Source organism: Ahaetulla prasina, chromosome 4 (assembly GCF_028640845.1).
Source record: "Ahaetulla prasina isolate Xishuangbanna chromosome 4, ASM2864084v1, whole genome shotgun sequence".
Classification (NCBI taxonomy): domain Eukaryota; kingdom Metazoa; phylum Chordata; class Lepidosauria; order Squamata; family Colubridae; genus Ahaetulla; species Ahaetulla prasina.
Genome location: NC_080542.1, coordinates 92,990,685 through 93,012,543, shown reverse-complemented (window position 1 = coordinate 93,012,543; position 21,859 = coordinate 92,990,685). Strand labels below are relative to the sequence as shown.

The following is a 21,859-nucleotide window of genomic DNA, read 5'->3' as shown; positions in this document are numbered from 1 at the left end:
CTATGAACACCTAGAAGCAAGCAAAATTATAACCAGAAGCCAACACAGGTTTGTCAAAAAAAGATCATGCCAAATAAATCTTTTTTTGTTCTTGACAAAGTGATAAAATTAATGGACCAGAAAAATGTGGTGGATGTAGAACATTTGGATTTCAATAAGACATTTGACAAAGTAGACCAAAACCTACATCTTGGTTCTAAGGTTAAAAAAATGAGGGACAGGCAACATCAACAGCAGATGGATTTGCAACTGCTGACAAACTGCACTGTATGTGTACTCCTTAATGGAGCTATATCTACATGGAGGAAATAAACAAGATTCCATTTTATGCCAGTACTCTTCAACAGCTTAATAAATGATTCAGATGAGGGAAGGGAAACTCATCAAATTGCAGATGACGCTAAATTGGCAGGAATAGCCAACATCCCAGAAGATAGGTTCAGATGGCTCTCAACATACAACACTGGGCTTTATCTAACAAAATGAAATTCAATGTAGAGAAAAATAAGGTTTTTACACAGGCAAGAAAAACCAAATGTACAGGTACATATTAGGTGAAACCTGGCTCAATAGCAATAACTATGAGAGGGTCTTCAAATCCTAGTGGATAATTGCTTAAATATGAGCTAGCAGTGTGAGGCAGCAACAAAAAAACATTAACAGAGATAGAATCATGATCACATGAAGTATTAGTACCACTTTATAAACCTTTAGTAAGATCACACTTAAAATACCGCATCCAGTTTTGGTTACCATATTTAAAAAGGATTTGATGTCAGAAAAGAGCAGCAAAGATGATTAGTGGACTGGAGATTAAAATATATGAAGAATGGTTGCAGGAATTGGGTATGTCTAATCTAGAGAAAAGAAGGACTAGGAGTGATGTGATAGTAGTGTTCCTGTTGTGTATGTTCCCATTGGAGGGAATTTCAGCGGGAAAACATTTAAATCCTATTGGTTGTCAACTGATCCAGGTGTGTATAAAAGGAGAGCATCCTGCCTGTGCTTTTGCTGAAGTCTCACTCTAAATAAAAGAGCTCTTGTCACAAGCCTGGTCTCGGGTCTCTCAATTGCCCAATCTAACATTGGCAACGAAGGTGAACCACCCAGGCCAGCTGCACGGACCAGGGACAAAGAGAACCAGCCCTCCTGAGTAGCTACCAAGATGGCTAAATCTGCAAGCAATTTGAGACCCTTCAATCAGGGTTTGATTGAAGGGTGTGGGACATGTTCATGGCAAGATTCGATTGTTTCCTCGAGGCAAATGACAACCACCTACTGCCGGACAATCGGAAAAGGGCACTTTTCCTTCACAATTGTGGTCCGAGGGTTTTCAGAATGGCGTCGGCCCTATTGTCTCCTAGACCAGTCCAGCAAGGATTGGACCATCCTAAAGGACACACTTCAATCTTACTACGCACCGGCCCCATTGAAATATGCCAAGCGGTACGAATTCTGCTAGTGGTTCCAGCTAGAGGGAGAATCAATCACCGACTTCATCGCCGCGCTTCGAGATGCAGCCACCTTGGCTGACTACAAGCAATCCCTAGATGAAGCCCTGCTAGAGCAGTTTCTTTGTGGCATAAGGGATGTCCAGCTAAGACAACTACTCCTAGCGAAGCACAACCTATCATTGCAAATCGCGTTTGATGAAGCTAAGGGGTATGAACTGTCCAACCTAGCTGCCGCAAACATGCAACAGCCAGGGGCAAGCAAGGCTCTGGCAGCCACATGGACTGCCCCAGTTCACTACGAGTCTGCCCAAGCAGAGCCACCAGGTACCAGCTCAACTGACAAGGGGGAGGAAGAAACCGAGGCAGCAGCAGTTTGCCGAACAGATTGTCCCCCCCCCCGAAATAGCAGATTCGCCTGCTCCAGCTGCGGGGAGGCCATCAAAGGAACAACTGCCGTTTCCGTGATGCAACATGTCGCCGCTGCAGGAAGAAAGGCCATTTGGTACCGTCTGCAGGGCTACGGTACCAATTCAACCTTCCCACCAAAGAGATCGGGGAGAATGGCGGCCAGCTAGCCAGCAGCCATTACTGCGCAAGCACGAACAAAATGGCCACCACAAAAAGATTGTGAATTCAAACCAAGTCAACATCGGCAGCGCTGGCACAAAACCAGAAGAAAAAACATACACCATGGTCACCGTGGACGGACAGCGGATCAAGATGGAGATCGACCTGGATCACTCATCACCATCGTATCCTGGTCTACAGTTTGAGAATTGTTGCCGCACATAAAGAGGAATCAACTACAAACACAATACTTGCGAGTACATGACTTCCAAGGGAACAGAGTTCCTGTGGATGGCATTGCCACCGTAAATGTTGTTTACGGGCAACACAAAAAGAAGCTACCAGTCACCATCATGCGAGGCAGCCTCCCAAGTCTCATGGGCTGGGATTGGATCCGTCCCCTAGGAATCAGTCTCTACGGGGTGCTAGAGATTCAAGCAAACTGCCAATACATGAAGGACGACCTACTTCATGAATTCCAAGACATTTTCGCCAGAATCTTGGGCAAGTACGTGGGGACCACTATTTCCTTCAACCTAGACCCCAGAATAGCACCCATTAGACTAAAAGCAAGGAGGGTCCCCTTTGCCCTTAAACCCAAAATAGATAAGGAACTGGACAAGTTAGTCCAGCAGGGAATCCTCGTCCCCATCAACCATGCTTGATGGGAAACCCCCAGTGGTGGGATTCAGCCAGTTCGCACCATTTCGGGAGAACCGGTTGTTAACTTTCTGAGCAGTTTGATGAACTGGCTGTTTGAAAAAATCATTAGGGCAGAGAACCGGTTGTTAAATTATTTGAATCCCACCACTGGAAACCCCCATAGTAACTCCCATCAAATCCGATGGGTCTGTCCGCATCTGTGCAGACTACAAGGCCCTACAGAAGAGCACATATCCAGTGCCAGTAGTGCAACATTTGTTGCACTCTTTGGGTTCAGGAAAAGTTTTCGCAAAACTTGACCTAGCCCAGGCTTACCAACAATTGCCCGTTGACAATGCCATGGCAGAAGCACAGACATTAGTGACCCACAGAGGGGCATTTAAATGCACTCGTTTACAATTTGAGGTTAGTGTGGCACCAGGACTTTTCCAAAACCTGATGGAAAGACTGTTACAAGGAATCTCTGGGGTAATGCCTTATTTAGGTCTTGGTATCTGCTGACAACCATCACCAGCTAATGATTAGACTTTGAGAAGTCCTGACGACATTTAGAAACGTAGGACTTCAATTAAAATGAGAAAAATGTCAAATAGGGTACCATCAGTTGAATTCCTGGGCTACAGAATCGACCAGGCAGGCATCCACCCCATGGAGTCTAAAATTAAAGCAATAAAGGAGGTGCCCACCCCCAGGGATAAGACAGAACTGCAAGCTTTCCTGGGCCTCCTGAATTTCTACACTGTTTTCTTAAAACAAAAAGCCACAGTGGATGAACCCCTTCACAGACTGTTGGCTAACAAAACACCTTGGGTCTGGGGAAAGGAGGAAGCAGACGCATTTTCTAAAGTTAAGAGACTCCTGACGAAGGACAGTCTCCTAATCCAGTATAATCAAACTCTGCCTTTGGTCCTAATCTGCGACACATCCCCTTTTGGAGCAGGGGCTGTCCTTAGCCATCGGCTGCTGAATGGCTTCGAGGCACCCATTGCTTACTTCTCCCGAACTCTGTCCAGCCCAGAAAGGAACTATAGCCAGCTGGACAAGGAAGCCCCGGCTGCGGTCTCTGGGGTAAAGAAGTTTCACGAATACCGTTTTGGAGACAATTCGAACTCGTTACTGACCACCGTCACCTATTAGGACTGTTGGCTGGGGACCAACCCACTCCCATCACTCTATCATCTAGGCTGACAAGATGGGCATTGTTTTTGGCAGCCTATGACTACAAACTGGTCCACCGCCCCAGCAAAGACTTAACCCATGCTGATGCTCTAAGCAGATGCCCATTCCCGAGGCTGGTAGATGATCCAACCCTGGGATTGCTGGCTCTACTCATTGAGTCTATAACAACGGGTCCATTGACTTCAACAGCACTAGCAAAAGCATTGCGCCACAACATTCAAATAAGAATGGTCATGGGTTGGGTACTGAGAGGGTGGCCCACGGGCAGATTGGCAGATGAATTCAAGGATTGCAGTAATAAGCAGAATGAGCTAGCCACACAAGGGGGTTGTTTGTTGTGGGGAGACAGGGTTGTGGTACCTGTAGCATTAAGAACCAGGGTTTTGGAGATGTTGCATGAGAGCCATCCGGGGATAGTTCGCATGAATGGTCTTGCCAAAAGTTACGTTTGGTGGCCACAAATAGATAAGGACATAGAAAACTGGATTGCACAGTGCTCGCCATGCCAAGAGTCTAGACCAGCCCCCCCCCCCCCCGTAAATGAATGGGAACGGCCCCGAAACCCCTGGTCCCAAATCCACATTGATTCTGCTGGCCCATTTCATGGCCAAAACTTCTTAATTATTGTCGATGCATATTCAAAATGGTTAGAGGTGTTCCTAATGAAATTGACAACAACTGATACAGTGGTCCAAGTTCTTCGGAAATTATTCTCAACACATGGCCTTCCAGACACCCTGGTATCCGACAATGGCCCCCAATTCACTTCATTACAGTTAGAGAGCTACCTGGCCAGTTTGGAGATCCACCATGCACTCTTGGCGCCTTACAAACCAACAACAAACGGTTTGGCTGAAAGATTTGTATGAGCCACAAAGGAAGCATTAGCACGTTTGGGACCAGGGGACTGGCAAGAATAATTGACACTTTCTTAACTGCCCAGAATGGTACGCCTTACCCGGCCATGGGCCTAAGCCCGGCTGAACATCTCATGGGGTGCAAACTTCGTTGTACCCTGGATCGCCTCAATCCAAATTACTTCCCAGATAATTACCAGAGGGGAGGAGAGGGAACAAGGAAGTTCAAAATAGGCGACCCAATTTTTGCAAGAAATTACTCGGAAGGCACGACATGGTTAGCCAATCAAATAGTAGAAAAATCCGGTCCCAAATCATAAAATAGACATAGGAAACAGGAAAATCAAACAGAGGCATATCGATCAACTCCGTAAATGAACAGTCCAAAATTCCAACCCTAACTACAATCCGATTGTTCCAACAGCTAACTCAAACCCGAAAGGACTGGTTGACTTACCTGAGGTCTTTGGTGTCCAGAGCAGCTCCGGTCCACCGCTAGACTCCACCACCAACACAGCAGCAAATAAGCCACAAGGGTTTGAAGAAATAGCTGCCAATAATCCACAAAACAGGGCCCCAATGGAAGAGCTGGGAGGTGCAGAAAGCACCTCCAACCAGCATGCTTCCCCCGCCAAAACTGAACTGCGCAGGTCAAGTAGACACAGGGAACGCCCTACTTATCTACGCGATTAGGTATGTTAAAATATGCAAGACCAAGGCGAAGTGCATTCGGAGGGGGGGGGGGAAGAGTGTTGTGTATGTTCCCATTGGAGGGAATTTCAGCGGGAAAACATTTAAATCCTATTGGTTGTCAACTGATCCAGGTGTGTATAAAAGGAGAACATCCTGCCTGTGTTTTTGCTGAAGTCTCACTCTAAATAAAAAAGCTGTTGTCACAAGCCTGGTCTCGGGTCTCCTCAATTGCCCAATCTAACAGTTCCAATATTTGTTAGGTTGCCACAAAGAAGAAGGGGTCAACCTAGTTTCCAGAGCACCAGAAGGCAAGACAAGAAATAATGGATGGAACCTAATCAAAGAGAGAAGCAGCCTAGAATTAAGAAGAAACTTCCTAACAGAACAATTAACCAATAGAATTGTTTGCCTTCAGAAATTGTGGGTGTTCTATCATTGGAGACTTTTAAGAAGAGACCGGACAGCTACATGTCTGAAATAGTATAGGTCTTCTGCTTGAGAAGGTGGTTGGACTGGAAGACCCCAAGGTCCCTTCTCTTATTCTGTTACATTAGAAAACTAATTCTATAAGCATATTATTTTGTCACATTCTTAGCAACTATGTATGCAATGTTAAAATGTATACATTGCTATATTACAATTGTATTATATATAGACTTATATGATTTAAAATGTTTCTAAATTACTATATAAAACATGAGATGGATATTATGTGTTGTGTGCCACAAACTTCATTCCTTTTTTCTTTTCTCTCTCTCTCTCTCTCTTTTTTTTTTTGAAAAATATAAAGCATATTTTCCCAGTTAAGCCAATGCCCATTTCAATCCACATTTTGTTTCTCATGTGGCTAATCAGATGCTTCTGGAGTGGTCATAATCAGAAGATATATTTTCCCCACCATGTTGTTCCCCCGCTGCTGGCATTACTCCAATCTGGACTTAATATTGAGCTAATATCCCCTGAAAGACCTGTTCTCTATCAAAGTTCAGTTCAATTCATTGCACTGAGCTAGTGAATTCCTAGATCAGATGTAGATTATCTGTGAAGAAATGCTTTTGTCTCACTGAATTTAAAGTCTCATTGAACTGCCATTATGACTTTTAGATCTTTTTTGGAGTAAGTAAGTTTATTACAGCCATAGTCCAGAACAAATTAAAAAAAAAACACTCACTAAATATACAATTAAAAATTCAAGAATAAAATAATACATATCAAATAAAATCTATGATAAAAACCAGTTATCTGTTATGTAACTTAAAATTAAAATATTACTGACATCAATCGTGTCTAGTACCATTCCTCAGATTAAAATACATGATCTCAACCAATAGGGTCCCTTCCTAATTTACATGCATGTAGAACCATCAGGTAAGTGTTAGATCTTTTTTTAATTAATTAGGGACATTTCAGACTAAGTCATTATTTCTGAGTATGTTTTATCAGTTTAAATTTACTTAAATAAAAATAAACTTGCAAGATGCTATTATTGTAATCTTGCAATAAAAGCAATATTAGTATTTTAATATTAGTAGTGTTAAAATGACTTATAACAACATAGCATCAGCATAGAACAAACCAACTAAAGCCCTACAAAATATCCTAAGTAAAGCAAAAGACCCAGTAGCTTCAGAAGAAAAACCAGGGGTCACATACAACTGCAGTGTAAGGATTGTAACAGCTGCTATATACAGACAGGCAGAAGACTAGGAGAGTGCATCCATGAACACAAATTACTAGTCAGAAGACATGGTGAAAATGCCTGAATTGCATGACACATGGATAGATAAAGTATGGTTAAATACTTTAAACTGGGAAATTGTAAGCATTCTAGACCAAGCTAAATCCAAAAACACAAGAGAATTCCTGGAATCTTGACTTTCAGACAAATCAGCCATCAGTAGGCATATAGAGATAAAAATATCTACATACCATTCAAAAGAGGCAACCAAGAAGCTAAAAACTAATGAAAAAGACCAAAATACTTTTGACCAGCAATCAATGCCCAAATAAAAAGAGATTAACAGCAGAATTAATATCAGATCAGTAACCAAGCCCTAAACATTACCCCAATCAAGAAATTACCAACTCAGGTAAATATCTGCCTCTTACTTTTTGAGTAAGAACTGTGAGTCCAGGAAGATCCTAAATTACATTTGAGTTCTGGCTGGTGAAATACAACTAAATACTAAAATAGTTAAGTCTCGCAGAAACAGTACAGGTAGTCCTTGACTTACAACAGTTCATTTAGGGACTATTCAAAGTTACAACAGCATTGAAAAAAGAGAGATGATCATTTTTCATACTTACGACTGTTGCAGCATCCCCATGGTGCCGTAATAAAAATTCAGATGCTTGGAAACGGAGTCATATTTATGATGGTTGCAGTGACCTGGAATCATGTGATCGACTTTTTGCAAAGTCAATGGGGAAACCAGATTCACTTAACTACTGTATTACTAACTTAACTACTGTAATTATTCACTTAATAACAGTTGCAACAAAAGTCATAAAATGGGGGAAAATTCACTTAACAAATGTTTCACTTAGCAATATACATTTTGGGCTCAATTGTCCTACGTCGAGGACTACCTGAATTGATGAAACCGCAGCCACTCAGCTTGCTATACAGTAGAACTTTTCTCTATAAATCCTGATTCTTTTGATATCAAAACAGAACCACAGTGGAATTACCTGGTCACCTGAGGGTCTAAATATACCGTTTGCCTGCATATTGATTACATCTATCTGCATCTTGGATGATGACTTCACTAGTAGCCTCAACCAGTTCAGAAAAATGGTACCCAATCATTAAAGAGACATTTGTCACTTCTAAATCCAACTGCACTCACAAAAGAGGCATTTCTCAACCTCTAGCTGCCTACAAGAAATCTCAAAAAGAATCTCAGATTACTTTTTAAGACATCACTTCAGGCATCTCACTAGAATCTATCAGAATAGTATTTAATTTAGGACATATGTGAATGTCACAAATATATTACAGCAGTGGAATCTTCCAGGTCATTCCTTTCAAGAAGGATTCAAGTAACTCTGAACAGAGTTCCTGGATAGGAATATACAGAAACAACAAGAGCAGAAATGGTTTACTAGAATAGAATAGAATTTTATTGGCCAAGTGTGATTGGACACACAAGGAATTTGGTGCATATGCTCTCAGTGTACATAAAAGAAAAGAAAAGATACGTTCATCAAGGTACTATTGTTATAATTTGTGTATACTCCCAAATGTGAGACCATAGCTGTGACAATTTCATTCATTCATTTTTCTACGAACAAGTGCTAGGCATCTTTTCAATTTTTCATCTCTTAAAGCTTTTCAATGAATCAGGTTACCCAGTGAACTGATGTCCTCCTTCCCCAAGATCCTCTTTCTTAATAGCAAGGTTGCTCTTAGACTGAGGATGAGACAAACCTGTCACATTTGAAAAAGTTTCATTTCTGTACTTGTCTGTTAGCTATTACAAGCTTAACTAACTTGATTTCATGGAAAAGGACTTAGTCTAAGTGCCAGACTAAGCACAAATATTGAACTTAATTCCCAGTGGGCAGATAGATTTGGCATACAGGTAGTCCTTGACTTACAATAGTTCATTTAATGACCATTTAAAGTTGCAATGGCACTGAAAAAAGTGACTTATGACCATTTTCAAAGTTACGACCTTTGCAGCATCCCTATGATCATGTGATCAAAATTCAGATGCTTGACAACTATTTCATCTTTATGACTGTTCCTTTGTCTCAAGGTCATGTGATCACCTTTTGCAACCTTCTGACAAGCAAAGTCAGAGGTAAGCCAGATTCATTTAACAACCGGATTACTAATTTATCAACTACAGTGATTCACTTAACAACTGGGGCAAGAACGACTGTAAAATCAGGCAAAGCTTATTTAACAAATGTCTCCCATAACAATACAAATGTTGGGCTCAATTGTGATCATAAGTTGAGGACTACCTGTACTGCCAGTGCACAGTTAACTAGAAAACATCTTTATTTTCCTGGTTTTCCATCTTCATTTGTTGTTGCTTACTATTGAACTGTTTAATTCTGATTTCACTAAAAGAACAAATAACTTTAATTTTCTTTTGATGAAATCCAAATGAGACTGTCTTGTTAAATGATAGCAGTCGAGAGTATATCAGGGTATAGGGCGGTATAAAAATATAAATTATAAATAAATTATAAAAATAAGCTGTTCCAGCAGTTGGTGCAAAGTGGCACTATAGTGTGCTTTTCTTTAAAACTTTATAACATTGATATCCTAATAATAGAGTTGTGATTGTAACCAAGGCAATAAATTTGATTAAATAAATAGTTTAGCAACCCATGACTCCTAGTATATCTGAGACTTGACAAAATAAAAAAAATGGTACAACTGCCCTTTAAATAATGAAGATAGTTAAGTGCTGTATTGTATTCTATAAGTTGCCGATCATAGTCAAAACTATAAGATGCTCTATGTTCTTCAGGGTGTAGTTGCTGAAACCTCTCCACAGACAGTAGCACCTTCATCACAGGAATCCAGTGGTCAACAGCAACAGATGGCTGTCGAAACATCCAGTGAACATGCATCTGCATATTCATACCAACAGTCAAAGTAAGATGATTTTAATTCCACAAAAATCAGATTTTTTTCTTAAACACAATTCCAGATTCATTAAGAGTGTCAATATCCACATAACCATTGAATTGATGGTTATGTGAAATTGATGAATTGATGTGAAAAATAGGCTCAATCATTTTCTATTTTATGTTACATAAATTACATGTATTTTTTGCTGTCTATATAGATACACAGATAAACATAGATAAAAGTTTGTCATCAAACAACATTAAACAGTGGATGGCTGCTATTTCAATTTATATAAAGAATCATAATCCTTTTCACATATTAAGGCCATCTAATTAGATGGGACTTTCTTGAAAGTAACAGTGCAGATTGTGCTGAAGGGAACTGCTACAGCCTTCTAAGACTGAGTGATAAATATGTGATAGAGGTGTTGAACCCTTAATACTTCAGTAATACATGCTTATTACATCACTGTACATGCTAAATGTAATGACAAAATGGCTGTAGATGTATGAAAAGACATATATACAGTTTTGTTTCTATCATGGGGCAGGCAAAAATCTTTAACAAATCCTTTCAAAAAGGTTTTAAAACTTTTTGGTCAAATGTGCGGCCTGCTTTTCTTTCAAATCAAAATCAGAGGTGTGTTTAATTTTATATCCAATAGAAACCAGCTTCCAAAGTATCCACCTCTTTATATCTATGTGAACCACTGATCTAAGAATGGTCTCTCCTTGGAAAAATATAAAACCAAAACAGTCCTCATGCAAAAACAGGAAGTTTCCTTGGAGGAAGGGAAGTCTGTTACCCCACTGATATGAATAAGGTAAAGTCTCCCTTGATTTGAGCTCCACTCTGGTTACTTCATGAACATTTCCACATAGTTTTCTTTACAACAGTATAAAAGTGTTTTGCCATTGTCTTCTGGGATATTTTTTTTCCAATTTTCAAGTCTAGCTTAAAGCATTGCAATTTTCCCAGTTTTCTCCTATCCATGTACTAGTCAAAGCTTGCTTAGCTTTCTGAGATCAGCCAACATTGACTTGGTACTGCCATTTAGTTGGATTCAAAGGAATTGACTGAATTACAGAAATACTAATATTTGGAATTCCTAGGTATTTTTTAAAATTTAAGTTGCATCTTAGTAGCAGTTCTTTCACTGCTATATGTTATAGTATTCCCCAAATAAATCGTGTAATATAGCCATTTGACATCAGGAAATTTACTTTGATCATGACGTGGCTCAAGAGCTCCTTCAAGTAATCCAGGTAGACTTTAAGACTTTTTAAAAAATTCAGAATTCAGAGCTGTATATATTGCCAAAGCAAAATTTCAGTAGAGTATAAGTTTAACTTATTTAGAGGTACAAGAAGCAGATATATTTGTTGTTCAGGGAATGAACAACGTTTCAAGGGATTGGCATTCATGGGTTCCTACCAGTTCCTTGAGGTTAGGATGTTTTGGAATTATGTTGGCAGCTGTCAACAATGATGTTCATTGCATCTTAAATATTCTTTCAAATTATGCTACCCCATGATGTGCTACATTTTTGCAATATTTCAAAGAAATTACTGAAATCCAAAAAATTCATGAGAAAACCATATGTTCTTCATTGAGTGTGACCTTCAAACCAATTTTAAAGAAAATTACAAATAACTGAATTTATGCTTACAATTCATTCTCTCTAGGCTAAGGAAATTTAGCTTCAAAAGAAATAAGATTTTTAAAAGACAGCTATTTTACTTAATGAATGTTTTAATTCATTGTTTTACAGACAATGAGCAGACCTGAAAAATGTCGGTCAGCAAAGTTTGCCTTGAATGAAAAAACTTCATTGAACAAGAAGTTGGCTTCCCGTTTGCACAGGCGGCGACATTTTTTTTTCTCATTTTCTACTTTACCCAGCAAGAGTGTTTCTATGTGCTGTGCAAATTGTTTGGTCATATAGTCTGATAGTTTTATTTTTGCTAATTTTTTTAATTAAAGGGGAAAACATGGCAAAATACTGGGTTTTATCTGAATGAACATTTGAAATTCAGAATTTACTACTTGGAACTGTACATTTATACTTTTTGTTTGTTTGTTTTGTTTTCTTTGTTTTGTTTTGTTTTTTGTTTTGGGTTTGGTTTGGTTTGGTTTGGTTTGGTGGTTTCATTTGGTTTGGTTTGGTTTGGTTTGGTTTGGTTTTTGGTTTCCCAAAAAAACAAGAATGATGATAATAAGAGGGAAAAAGCTGAGATGAAAACCAGTGGTGTTCCTCAAGAATCCAGCTAATTCTTTGCCCTTGTTGAAATCAACTGTGTCTTTCCTTTTGAATTTGTGTGCATAATGTGTTTGATTTTTTTAAAAGAAATGTTTAAGAAAGATTTATATTGAATCTTAATTGCCTTAATTTTAAGGATGTCGAAGGCTTTCAAGGCAAGCTATCAACGTTTTGGTAGAAGAAAAGCAAATAGATTCCAATGTATGTACACCTGGATCAACTGGTGCTGAAGTTCAACAGACTGAATTTTTAGGGTTAACAAACAACAACAAAATAAAAACTGTACTAAACAGAAAATATTAAACAAAAACTATTGATAAAGGAACTGACAACTTCAAGAATTGAAAAAAAAGCGGAGACTTTTATGAACTTTCTTAGTGTTGACAGAGAAGAATCAAAAAAGCTAAAGTATTTTATAATAAAATTATTTGAGAAGGAGGTCAACTTGCATTTTAAAGAATTGGTAGGGAGGGTTCAGTTTTTTTTTAATTTACAAAATGTGTTTGTTGGCCAGAGCATTAGAGTTTTTTATCTGCAGTCTTTTTTTATGAGCTTTAAAAAGTTTTTAGTCTGCTTTGCTTGTCACATTGCAAACACCTAGCTTAAAAGCATTGGGGAAAAATCTTAGATAGGAGCTTATGGTCAAAAAAGTGCAAAAAAGCAATAGCTAGAAGAAATTGTTGACAATTTCTGTAGTCTTTCCTAGTTGTGATCAAATGCAGCCTATGGATGGCCTGTTTTATACCAAAGATGAAAAGACACCCTACCACAGTTAAGAAGATAGAAGGTTTTTATTTTATTTTATTTTTTTCTTATTTCTTTCTAAAAAAATCTTTGTTTGACTAATATGGCCGGTCCACTTGTTATCTTTGTGTATTGTTTAAATTTTCTTCCACTAGTTATTTTACATTCTATGAATTTGGGATTCTAATCAAAAATTCTGATTAGTTGGTACTTAACAACACTTAGCAAAATACGAGGAAGATTTCAGTTGCCAGTTATTCAAAGTGTCTTTTACCTTTTCTGTGCTTTTCTGTATTTTTTTTTCTTTTTTACTGAAGCAGGAGTCTTCCTTCCTTATATCATCCCATGGGCTTTTTCTTTTGCCTGTTCTTTCCCTGTATTGGTTTTCAGTGCTGTGAACCATCCATGATCATCGTCCGGACGGTATTTGAGTCACTTGGAAGAGGCCACTGAAAATGGTTAATGTTTTTCAATTGTCGCAACCAAGATAAAAGTTTAAAATGGTTTGTGTTAATTTTCATGCAAGCATGAAATTAACAATCACTTTTTATTAAATGGATTTCTGTTGTCTTCATATGTTTACTGACAATCAGTGATTAGCTTAATTAGGTAAAAGACAAGAATGACTATGTTGAATCAGTGCAAACTTATTTTTTAAAAGATAAAAGAATATATGGAATCTAGGAATCTAGGAATATATGAAGGATCCAGGAAAATTCCATCTCCCATTCATAGTGATTGAAGAAGGACTTTTTTCCCCAACTGTCTATGGAGAAAACATTTTAAAATGAACTTTCCAACCATTTCCAATTTACTTATTCTTTGCTAGATGTGGCACAGTCCAGGGATCATCTCTTTTAGACAGCACTATTTAGACAAAGAGGAGTTAAGGAGATATATATATATATATATATGGAACTCATGGAACCTGCACTAATTCCTAAAAGTTTCTGTCCTCAAATTAGAACTGGTATTTATGAATGGGGTAGATAAGTACAATGTATCATTTTGAGAAGATAAAGCATTTAAAATGATCCTTTTTTAGGAAAAAAATAGACTTCAGTGCAGTGACTGTGATGTATTAAAAAACAGGGTAATCATATTGAAAAATGAAAGCAAAATGAAAAATAATAACACATGTTTTTGGGGGGAGGGAAGGAGAATCAAAGAGATTCAACTTACCCAATTTTAATATCAATGACATAGACAATTAAACATGACTCCTACATGAGCCTAGTGAAATAACACAAGGTTTTGGCAGGAGCATTATTGTGCACAGAATCCATGGTTACATTTAAATGATGTTTTTTAAAGAAATTGAGTATTTTTTTAAGAATACTAAAAACAGTTCTTTATTTTTAATGTAGTATTTCGTATTTGGGAGGGTTGGGTGTTGGATAACACACCCCCTCAAAATGGCTGCTCAATGCAAACATTAAAAAGCAAAAAAAAAAGAAGAAGAAGAAGATGAAGAAGAAGAAAAAGGAAAACAGGTTGTCTCCTGGCTGGCATAATGAAAAGTACCTGGTTATTTGAAATTCATCTAGTTTTCAGTAACCACATAGATAATTAAAACAACCACACAGAGAAAATAATATATTAATAAGGATTTCTAGCTTCCTTTTTTCACATGCTTTGCCAATGCTATTACTTTCTATGAACATTCCTTGATTTTTCCCCCTTGTTTTCATTTGGAATAGGTGTGCCTATTGAAAGGGGTATGAGAAAAATGATCAAGCCAGCCTGGTTTTCTTCCTTTTTATTCTCTCTCTCTCTCTCTCTCTCTCTCTCCCTCTCTCCCTCCCTCCCTCCCACTCTCTCTCTCCCCCTCCCTCCCTCCCTCCCCTGTAAATATAGCGTTTATTCTCCTGTGGCACAATTCTGTTTAATATGAAAGAAGCATGTGTTGTGGATTTGCTTGTTTGTTTTTTAATTGTCTTGTGAATACTACTTTGGTGCAAAGAATAGTCTCATTGTTGTTGACAATGAGGCTGTAAGGTAGCTACCATGTGGCAGATGGATATGGCTGAGATACCTTTTTGTTTTGGATCAGCCCTCTGCTGTTTTCTTTATACTTTGCATCATTTTCTTTGGGTCTATTTCCCCAATCAGGTTCAAAACCAGTGTAGGATTTTTCATTAAGTCAGGCATCTTCCTCTTCCTCCTAACCATTAGTTCATCATTGTCACCTGGTGTCTGAGAACTTTATATGTTTTTATCCTGTGGCATCCTAGCAATTCTACCATTTTGCAAATAAATGAAAAGGGTAAAGTCTCTTGAATCAAGTGTGACTCTTAGTGACACATCTTTGTGTTTTCTTTAATGAGAGACATAGTATGCCTTCTTCTGAATTATTATTATTAATTTTATTTTACTTTCAAGTCTTGTCTGTATCATTGTATTTCTTGATGGATCCTATCCAACAATCAGGATTGTTCCTCCTTACCTTTCTAAAATCAGCCAAAGTCAACTAAGTGCTTTATCTACCTGGTCATTATAAATGGAAAAGTAACATATTTTTTCCAATAAATTGTTGTTTAATAGATTTTCCTTTGATGCATCACCAAGTTAATAATTGATAGCCTAGAGACTATGTTTGAGCCAAACTGCTGTAATCTAAAGTTGAACATGCCTAAAGAAAATCAAAAGCTAATCCTTCATTTCAAATTTAATTTTATTAATCCTTTTATACCCAACAGACTTTATGGGCATTTATACCCAACAGACTTTAAAACAGCATTAAGGAGGCTATATAATTTGGGTTCAATATTTACAAGTTTTATGACATTGATGCATCAATCTGCTTATATTAACTATATGATGTCAGTGTCATAGATGAAGAAATTATTTTTCATCTCCTAGAAAAAGTCAGCATATACTCTAAATCTGACCCCAACATGGAATAAAATATAGGAAAGTTTCTAATGATAGGAGAATGGTTATAATCATTTTAACTTTAGATTGACAGAGCTAACTTTTTAAAAATCAAAAGACATTTGATTCATTTAGTAAGACCTTAGAATTTTCCCTTCTTTCATAGGCATACATCTCTTTATGTGATGCCACAATCTAGAGAAGATTGGAATGTTCCAGAACTCAAGTGCAATGTAAATTAGAGGAGAAAAGATAATACGTCTAAGGTCCAAAAGCACATGGAGATTGCAGATTTTGCATCAACAGTATATCTATATAAATCTATTTCACAATGTCATCTGTAATCTCTGCTCAGTGAATGTATTTAACCCATACCACCTTAACAGTGAAAAGGACAATTTCCTAAAGCATTTTATTATTTCTCACAGTGCTAAAACCACTAAAAATTATACTGGGCACCTAAATAGCCTTGTTTCATTCCAGGAAGATAGTTTATGGAACCAGGAGTTAATTCCTTATGCCCAGATGATCATATTTTCCTAGTCTGATATCATATAGAAATATACTTTGGGTTGTACATCTAGTCTTTGAAAGTTTTATTATTCCAATCCTGATATGGGTAATGACATAAAACAGCAATGCAGACAAGACTTCTACTTGTGCAGAGGAATTTACCAGGCTTTCTGGATAACCACAGTTTACCCTCCTCTGCTAGCCCCTCCTCAGCTTCATCAACTTCTGAGATGGGATTGCTGGTTTTGAGATAATATGATGATGGTTATCCAGTTGCTTATAAGACAGCCCAGTGCTGGACTACTGAAATATGGGATTTGGAAAACTAATATCATTGCAATAATGTCAGAATAAACCTAGGCTGGATTTCAATATCACCAGGATTCAGAAAGCCTTTCCTCAGATCTTTTTAATTAGTGTGCATTTAATTCAAGTATTGGAGCAAGAAACCATATGTGTCTACGTATATGTATATGCATATGTACATATATATGCATATATATATATAATGTACACACACATACATATATATGCATATATATATGATGCACACACATATATGCATACACACATACTAGATATATATACTGTATGTAAAGAGAGACATATTTGACAGTCTTCAACAATATTGAGGGATGTTTAAATTTCTTCTGAATATGCTTTTCCTGCTACATTTCTGATTACAAGGTTCTACTTTTTCCAAGAAGCATAGAGAGAATTCCAAGTAGAAATGACCAGGTGTACTGTGACATGATCCACCACATATAAAGCCTTGTCAGTGTGTGCCATACATTTAAGAACTGGGGGTTTCTTTCATGTGATTTCGCTGATTTTTTTTAAGGATTTCATTAATTCCCAACTCACATAGCTGAGCAATCAACAGAGGGTACTTTTGCTGCAAAACGGAGGCTTTTGAATTTGCAGTTTAATTTCTACTTTATCCATGAACCTCCTATTTGGAGCCAACCATTCACAGAATTTTAAAAAATTGTTTTCCCCTCCAGCTGGTCAATATTTTTTATTTTTCTGTCCTATCAAAACCTTGTCCAAATTAGTAGAGTTGCAAGATCAGACTGCCCTATTAGTGTCATTGCAGCTGTTTGTTCTGAAGTATGTGTGTGGGTTCTTTTGAATTAAACCATCATGTTGTATTTTTTGCTACATACAACTCATAAAATTCATAAAACTGTTGATTAAGCAAATAAGTGATTCTTACAGCAAGGTTAAATATTTAAACTCATTTGACATTATTCAGAATAATGAAGGATATGTCTTTGTAAGTTTGTCTATCAAACCCAGCAGACTTAAGAATGCCTGCAATGTAGTAATAAAATTTATTTTTAATATGTCACAGGATTTTGATCTAAATTATCTTGCCTATGGTATTTAAGAAATGATATGAAATGCATAGAAAGTTGCTTTGATTTGTAACTTGAAGCCTGAAGATGGCATTATCAGCCTTGTTCTCTTCATTAGCTGAGACTAATGTGAGTGGAACAGGTTTAAATAACATCACTTAAACTATTATCTATCTAATAAAAGTCTTCTGTGAGCTGGGCTAATGGGCTTCACACAATGAATCAACCTCATGGTGATAAAGCCAAATTTGGGATTTAAGATAGTTGTATTTGAGTCATACATAGTCAACTTTTTATTTCAATGCTTTATTTAATATGAAATTGTTTTTGATAAACAAATGGATAATGGTTCTTTGTTTCTTTTGAATAGGCTAAGGATGTTCAAGCAGTATTCTGTAACTGTAAAGGAAAGCCCAGCACATATTTCTGAAAAGTTCTTTTTTATGTTATCAAACTTTTCTACACAATTAGATGATTTAATTTTAAATAAAGCATAATATCATCATGCATGTTACAAATGGTGTGTTAGAGTTGGCTTTCACCACTCCTGAAAGCCAATTGTTAAACAATTAAGCATTTTGTGACTGATTGACAGCAGAATTAAGCTACCACTGAGTCAGCTTTTTGGCAGTGAATGGAGAAAATGGCAAGAAGGTGACGATCAACAGAGAGAAAACGGAACTGCTTAGCTCCTTTTTTTCTCCATCTTTATACAAAAGAAAAAAAACTCATCAAAAAGTTGTAAAATTCAGAATTTTGCAAGTGAAAATCAGCAAGAAAATGGTAAGAGAATACCCATCCAGTCTAGATGAATCCAAATCATCAGGATCAGATGAATTACACCCCAAGGCTCTGAAGGAACTGGAAGACGTGATCTCAGAACAAGTGAACGATATCTTTCAAAGATCCTAGACACCGGGGAACTACAAATGACTGGAAAATAGCTGATATAATTCCCATCTTCAAAAAAGGAAATAGATCCAAGAAACTACAGACCTATCATCCTGACATCAATATTTGGAAAGATTCTGAAAAAGATAAGGAATGAATCTACAAGCACCTAGAGGCCAACAAAGTCATAACCACAAGCCAATATAGGTTTGTCAAAAACAGATCATGCTAAAGAAATCTTATTGTATTTGTTGAAAATGTCACAAAATTAATGGACTAGAGAAATGCTGTGGATATAATTTACTTGAACTTCAGTAAGGAATTTGATAAAACAGACCACAACCTATTACTTAATGAAATAGAAAAATGTTGGTAAGACAGCATCATCACCAGATGGAATCATAACTGGCTGACCAATTGAACTCAACAAATAGTCCTTAATTTACATGGAGGGAATTATGCAGTAGGATACCCAAGGTTCTATTTTAGGCCAGTACTCTTCAATATCTTCATCAATGATTTAAACAAGGGGAACCCATCAAATTTGCAGATGAAACCAAACTGGCAGGAATAGCCAACACTCCAGAAGACAGACTCAAGATACAGTTTTGGTTACAATATAAAAAAGACGTTGGACTTCAGTTAGGTATTTGATACAATAGACCATAACCTATTACTTGATAAGATAGAAAAATGTGGGTTAGACAGCATCATCACCAGATGAATTCATAACTGACTGACCAGCTGGACTTACTGTGTAGTCCTTAATGAAACTGCATCTACATGGAGGGAAGTATCCAATAGGTACTCCAAGGTACCCTACTACAGAAAGAGTGCAGAGGAAAGCAAGAAGCATGATTGGGGAACTTGAGGCTAAAACATATGATGAATGGTTATAGGAATTGGGTATGTAGTTTAATGAAAAGAAGGATTAAGGGTGACGTGATAGCAGTATTCCAATAACTAAGGAGCTGCCACAAAGAAGAGTGGGCTAATCTATTCTCCAAAGCATCTGAAGCAGGATAAAAAGCAATGGATGGAAACTAATCAAGGAAAGAAACAATCTAGAATTAAGAAGAAATTTCCTAACAGAGCAATTAGTAGAACAACTTGTCTCCAGAAATTGTGGTGTTCCAACACTGGAGGTTTTTAAGAAGAGATTGGACAACCACTTGTCTGAAATGTTATAGGGTTTCCTGCTTCAGCAGACAATTGGACCAGAAGATCTCCAAGATCCCTTCCAACTCTGTTATTCTGTACTGGCATTGTTGATTGTTACGTATTTATAAGTACACCATTGTTTTTAACACATATGCAACACTTTGCAAAATGAAGAACAATAATGCATAATTATAAGGCTGTATCTAGGATCGGGTCAAAAAAAGACAAGATATCAACTCCACTAAAACAATATGATCACATCTCTGCTTTTGGTATGCGTGCTATATATGCAACACATAAAAACAAGACAAAACTTTTATTGTGCCATCATATTTCTGTCTTGATTTTTTCCCCCCACTATAATCTGGATCATTCTATTCCTTAGGAAGTGGATTTTAGGAATCAGCCAAGGATACAAAGAAAGCAGGAAGGAACTTTTAATCCTTTGGGGAAATCATTCTTTCACCTAGTATAGTTACATTACCTAAAGTGGATTTCAACTTTAAATTCATCTTCATACCTCAGATTTCAGAAAATAAACAGTATTTTAACATTTACTAACATGTTCTTTGCTTATAATTAAATAAATGGAATATATAAAAAATAGTGTAAAAGTGAATGTCAGGTTTGCTTCTACAGAGATTAAAATGCCGGTGCTTTCATAAATGGATTTTGACAGTTATCAGAGGTTCTTTCACCATAATGATCATTTGTTAGGAGCTGTAAATGATCCATTATTACTCACAATTGCTTAGCACCTTCTTCTTTTGAAAGCTGATGAAGACATAAGAATTTCAGTGCTTGTCTTTAAAAGACAAATAAGGACCAAAGATACCAACTTCAGATATTTCTGCAACAGAAAGAAGAGCCAACATGATACACATGTGATTTCAACAAATGACAAAATTACTTGAGGAATAGCTTCATAAAAATGTCTTTTAATTGTGCCAAGTGGACGGGTACAATACTAGAAGCCTCTATTCCTGACAAATCTTATTATCTGAACATCAGAAGCAATAATTCCTTGTAAAATAAAAATATTCACTCAACTGTGTGATGACTTGGCCTTAACTTATCTGTAATAAACTACTGATAGATGTTCTAAATGAATTGTTCAGGTGATATTCAAAAACAAAGCAGAAGCTAAGTCAGGTTATAGTTTGCTACAACGAAGGGATTTCTATATCGGTCTTAGAACGAGTATTACAATCCTACTCATTGCTCATTTTAGATTTAAAGCTGACAGAATTTTATCAGATCATACTGAAACAGCCATACTTCCCACCAAGTAATAGTTAATTTTATTTATATGATTCTCATGGAAGAAAAAGAATTGTTCCAATATTTCATATAAATATTTAATTTTTTAATTTTAAATTGTTTTCCTTTTGGTTAAAATGAAACCAGCTCAAGAAACTAGGACTCTGAAATTATATAAATTTTCTATGTAGGGGTAAAGGGAGGAGGCCTTTGTAAATTTCCCAGGTCCTAAGATGTAAGGTAATGATTCTAACTTGTAAAAATCAAGGGTATATTTGTGGTAATGTTTCATAATGTCATTAAAAGTTCTATATTGCAGAAGATTGCTTTTTAACTCTGCCTTCTTTGTTCATTTGTATCGTAATCCTTATAGCTGCCGTTTTCCCCATTCTTGGGGTTTTATGTAGATCAGTGGATGTAAGAATTAAACCTGTCTTTTCTTTGATGAAGCTTTTAATAAAAAAGAAATAAAGCATGACTTGTGTTTCTTGTTAAGATTTTACTGAAACAAGAAAGATATGGAAGTAGCAAAACATCTTAAGATTTCTAAAATTCTCTATGAACATTACATTCTTACTATTTGTCTGTCTAAATTTGCCTGAAAGTTTCATTCTGGGAATTATCAGTACCATTACAATAATGGCTGAAAAGAATATAAAGATGACTAAGCAGTAAAATATGTGCATAATTGATATATGAACCTTGATAAATCTAAGCTTGCTACAGTTTATTCCTTATTGTCCAATTGCTAAACGTCTTGAAAGATTTTCCATTTTCCACATCCAAAATGACCA

The 21,859-nt window shown here is 36.9% G+C and overlaps 1 protein-coding gene across 2 annotated transcripts in view; it reads left to right on the top strand.

Annotated features, from left to right (window-relative positions):
* Positions 1-21,531, top strand: part of RBMS3 (RNA binding motif single stranded interacting protein 3) — a 783,951-nt gene extending 762,420 nt beyond the window's left edge. Inside the window, exons 14-15 of one of the 2 annotated variants that reach the window (XM_058180900.1) lie at positions 9,901-10,028; positions 11,776-21,531. In XM_058180900.1, the coding sequence (XP_058036883.1) occupies positions 9,901-10,028; positions 11,776-11,782 (135 nt within the window). In that variant the 3' untranslated portion in view covers positions 11,783-21,531. Of the gene's footprint in view, positions 1-9,900; positions 10,033-11,775 lie in introns of those variants that run through there. The other variant, XM_058180901.1, reaches the window with a different exon arrangement.
* Positions 21,532-21,859: the final 328 nt, after the last annotated feature.